Source organism: Pinus tabuliformis, chromosome 1_1 (assembly GCF_031772625.1).
Source record: "Pinus tabuliformis cultivar Carrire ecotype Pingquan chromosome 1_1, CPIR1, whole genome shotgun sequence".
NCBI lineage: Eukaryota > Viridiplantae > Streptophyta > Pinopsida > Pinales > Pinaceae > Pinus > Pinus tabuliformis.
Window position 1 is genome coordinate 831,020,120 of NC_142297.1, and position 3,963 is coordinate 831,024,082.

Sequence of the window (3,963 nt, forward strand, 5' to 3'; positions counted from 1 at the left end):
TCAGCCACGCTTATACTATTCGAGGACATCTTTCCTTTCCAGCTAAGATAATCGCAGGCCTTTGTACAGCAAATACCTATACTCTTAATGTTAGCCATGATCTTATCCCATTGAACTGCCTCTTGGCTGTGTAGGCCAATTCTGTTTGCTTCTTTCTAGATCGGAATAGAACCTTGCTAGCCCTCAATAACTTGTCCCCATACAAAGATGCCTATGCTGCGTAGAAATTTTTTGATTTCTTGGGGAATAGAGCATCCCTCCCCAGTTCCCAGGATAGGATCTACATCAATTAAAATTCTGTTGCCATTCTGAAAATTCCATGTGAGATGTTGTAAAAAAAAGAACTTGAATTTTCTGAAAGCTTTTCCAGACCACTGATCCCTGTGTATTGCCAATGGTACCTTCCCTGTACCAGAGCTCAATTTTTTTTTCCAGGTACTTTTTTCTTATGGTCTTGCTCCAGGATCCCTCCCCAAATAAACCTCTCAATAGGGATTTACATAATAAAGCAGTTCCAAATTTTTGTAGGTCCATAATGCCCCATCCTCCCAATTGTTTTGGACGAAAAATTTTGTCGAGTTTGGCAAGATTATATTTCTTCTTTTCATATGAACCTCCCCAGATGAAATTAGATATTAACCGATTTAGATCCTTGATAATGCTAGCTGTTATATAGAATAGGTGGGCCCAATAAACAATTGATTATGTTAGAACTACTTGGGGGAGTGTTGCTCTCCCTCCCATCGAGAGACATTTGCACTGCCATCTAGAAATTCTTTTATAAAAACGGTCAATGATCCATTGCCAATCTTCTCGTGAGTAACAGGCGGGCTTAGTGTTTGGGGTTTGGCTAAGAATCTGGGAGGAAGGCACAAGAAACTATCTAATGTTCTTGATTAAAGGCTATCACTTGGCGAAAGAGCGCGCAAGCTATTCCACGAGGCGATCGAATCTAAAACCACAAGTGGTTTATTGGGCGGGGTCCAAGTGGTATCTGGTTTTTCTAAGGAAGGCCCCGATTTCACTCTTCGTGCGACACGTAGCAACGAGAGGTGAGAGAATACCACTTTCATCGGGTGGTTATCCCTTGCTACTTGTCCACCCGATATCTGCGTAGACCGTTGGATCCTCGTCGGTAATCGTCGATGTAGGTTTGATCATGCATGTTGTTTAGCGTTTCAGACCCAAAAGAGTTTAGAGAGCTGGCCTAAAGTTTTCGTTGGGTCCATAAGACAGGTTTATATGTGGGTTTGTAGTGCGCTCGTATTCAGAGCGTATATGTTGATCCTGGCAGGTCGGATCGTATGGTTTGCGGCTCTACAAGCTTACTGTTGTTTCTAGCTGGTCTTTGGTGGCAGTCTTATGGACCCTCAGCGGGTCACTTGTGGCATTTTTGTGGGCCCATGTTCTGTGGACCCGTCTTCCAAGGCATTTAGGGTTTCTTTTGGTGCTCCATAGTAGGACCAGAGGGTCTACTGCTTGCTTTTGTCCAGAATGTCTTGAGGTAACTCACCAGTTTTCTTGTTCGGGCTTCTCATGTTTTTGGGTGCGTAGTTCGGAACTTTTCTTGTCTAGCTGCCTGTTGAACTCTCTTCTTGTAAATTATGTATTATTGACTAAATTAATAGAAGATCCTACTCTTACTTGATAAAAAAAATACTGAGTAATGAAACTTTGAAAAAGCTTCCAATAATCAAAATTTGATAATGAATCTTCGCGATTCTCACATTAATGAACTGAAAGGCAACCCTTCAAATTTAATCATTGTCTTCCGTTCGTTGGGGGAACAGTCTGGCGACTGAATGCAACTGAAGTTTAATTCATCCAAATAAAAATGCGCGTACAGCCTCTACCTAATCCTCTAGACAATCCATTTATTATCCTCCTTACAACAATCAGTAAACAACTACCACTGCCCGAAGTAGCGTGCATTGACCACCCTGGCACACCGAATGATGATTTCAGAGCACATGTTTTATGCAGTCACATACATATATATATATTAGTGTAACCAAGAGACACATATTTTATATATATGTAAACACAGACACCTAGAGCATAGAAATAGAACTACATTATGGCGCAGCCATTGGCATTGTCTTCGCTGAAAAGTGCGGTATATTTTTCATCTGCCCGGTTTGGAGTAGACAAAGCGTTTTCTACTTTCCGAACATAGCCAGGGGGAGCTTTCTTGTCATACGTGTTTGGGGCGTATGGATAGTAAACCAGTTTGTAGGGCACGTATGGCCACAACTCTGCACCCTTCCCGGTTCCTGCTTTCACTCTCTCCAGTACAGTCTGCGCATCCACGTTGCCCGTCACGGTTAATCTGCTCTGACTTCTGTTTACTTCCACCGACTTAACACCTGCCAAATTAATCGAAACAAAATTATTTATTAGCGCTTAATAAATATATGATGACTTGGAAAAACTAGCCTTACACCCGCGTTAAACGCTTCATCAACCCAAAGTGAAATAAAATCACATGTAAACAAAGAACAAATAAGATATCATAGGTGTATAAGTGCGTTTTATGTTTTTAAATGGAACTATGCTAATGCATGTGATAGGGATAGAAGATCTTGCCTTCCATAGATGACACCGAGTTTTTCACTTTTCTTTCACATCCTTCACAGTCCATGCGAATTTTCACCTCCACTGTCTGCCATCCAAAAATTTAAATGAATGAATAATTCTTCAACGATCAGAGAAACACTAGGAAACTGATACAGCATATAGTTATGGGCCATATAAGTGAATAAACTCTTATATAGATCACATCAAGTTAACTTATAATGGACATAATTAATGATGTATTTACCAGAAGATCTTTAGCACGTTTGCGGCGTTTGAAGTTTCCACCAAGCAGGGCCGATATAAAACCCATTGTCCAGAAAGCTCGCTTTAACCGGTCAGAAATAATACAGACAGATACTTCAGAAGGTTTCGGCCGAAGAGGAAAATGAAGAAGTGAATTTATGAGCGATGGTTCAAAAGAGAAAAGCATGGAAAAAGTATGATCCCGCACACCTAGAATCGTTACTGAACATATAAATTATATTAGAGGCCACACAAATGAAATTCAGCGCGATGATCAAGATGGGCTTGCAGCCATGGTACTCTGCTTTTTCACTTTCAAGCGAATTGGGAATATTGTTGGGACACATGATGGGAATTGTTATAGACATATAACGTCGACAAGGAGTACAGTCTGGGAAAGCGAAAAGCTCGAGAGGGGGAGGTTTAAAGGTCGTCTGGCTCTCATTACAGTACAGCCAGCTATTACTATATAGTATATACCGTGAGCAGAGCAAAACAAAGCATGGATCTTGGCTGCTTGTTACGCGGCACTCCCCAATTTAAATCATAATTCCCGTCTTTTCCTGCAAGAAAGGGTTTCGTAATGACATGGCATTGGCCAGCTGTAGGGCTATGAACAAGAGCTGTCATACAATACAAGCAACTGTCAATATCCATCCTGTACGCAATCTGATGTGACGGCCTATGATTGGTTGAAATGAATCTTCTCCTTTTACTACCAAAAAGGCGTGCACGGGATCGACGCAGAGTGGACTCCAGCCATTCTTGATTCACATTCAGCTCAACCAACGCATACATACATCCATTCCACTCTATTGCTCCGCTCACGCACAGCTCACTTCCACTCCATTCCTCAAACCTACCATGTTATTCGATACAACTCATTCTCCCAATTCTTACAAATTTCCTTTAAAAATACATATAGTATAATATAATTTCGTGCAGCACGAAAACGACTATTTAATTTAATTTGCACACCACGAAAACGACTCAACTAGTTTTTTTTACTTTTTTTAAGAGGGAGGGGCTAGTTCCCCAGCAGAAGGTTTTTTTTTTTAATTACATTATACATATCAGACAAGTTAAGTTGATAACTGTCACATCGAAACCATTATTACAATTGGAATATTTGCCATCACATCA

At 40.8% G+C, this 3,963-nt stretch overlaps 1 protein-coding gene across 1 annotated transcript; it reads right to left on the minus strand.

The window, feature by feature from the left end:
- Positions 1–1,827: 1,827 nt before the first annotated feature.
- LOC149216688 (heavy metal-associated isoprenylated plant protein 22-like) lies at positions 1,828–3,320 on the minus strand. The gene is made up of 3 exons (XM_089391257.1): positions 2,822–3,320; positions 2,587–2,662; positions 1,828–2,366 (listed from the first exon to the last, which is right to left on the minus strand). The coding sequence occupies exons 1-3, from the start codon at positions 3,005–3,007 to the stop codon at positions 2,071–2,073; spliced, it is 558 nt and encodes a 185-aa protein (XP_089247383.1). The 5' UTR covers positions 3,008–3,320; the 3' UTR covers positions 1,828–2,070.
- Between the last annotated feature and the right edge of the window lie 643 nt (positions 3,321–3,963).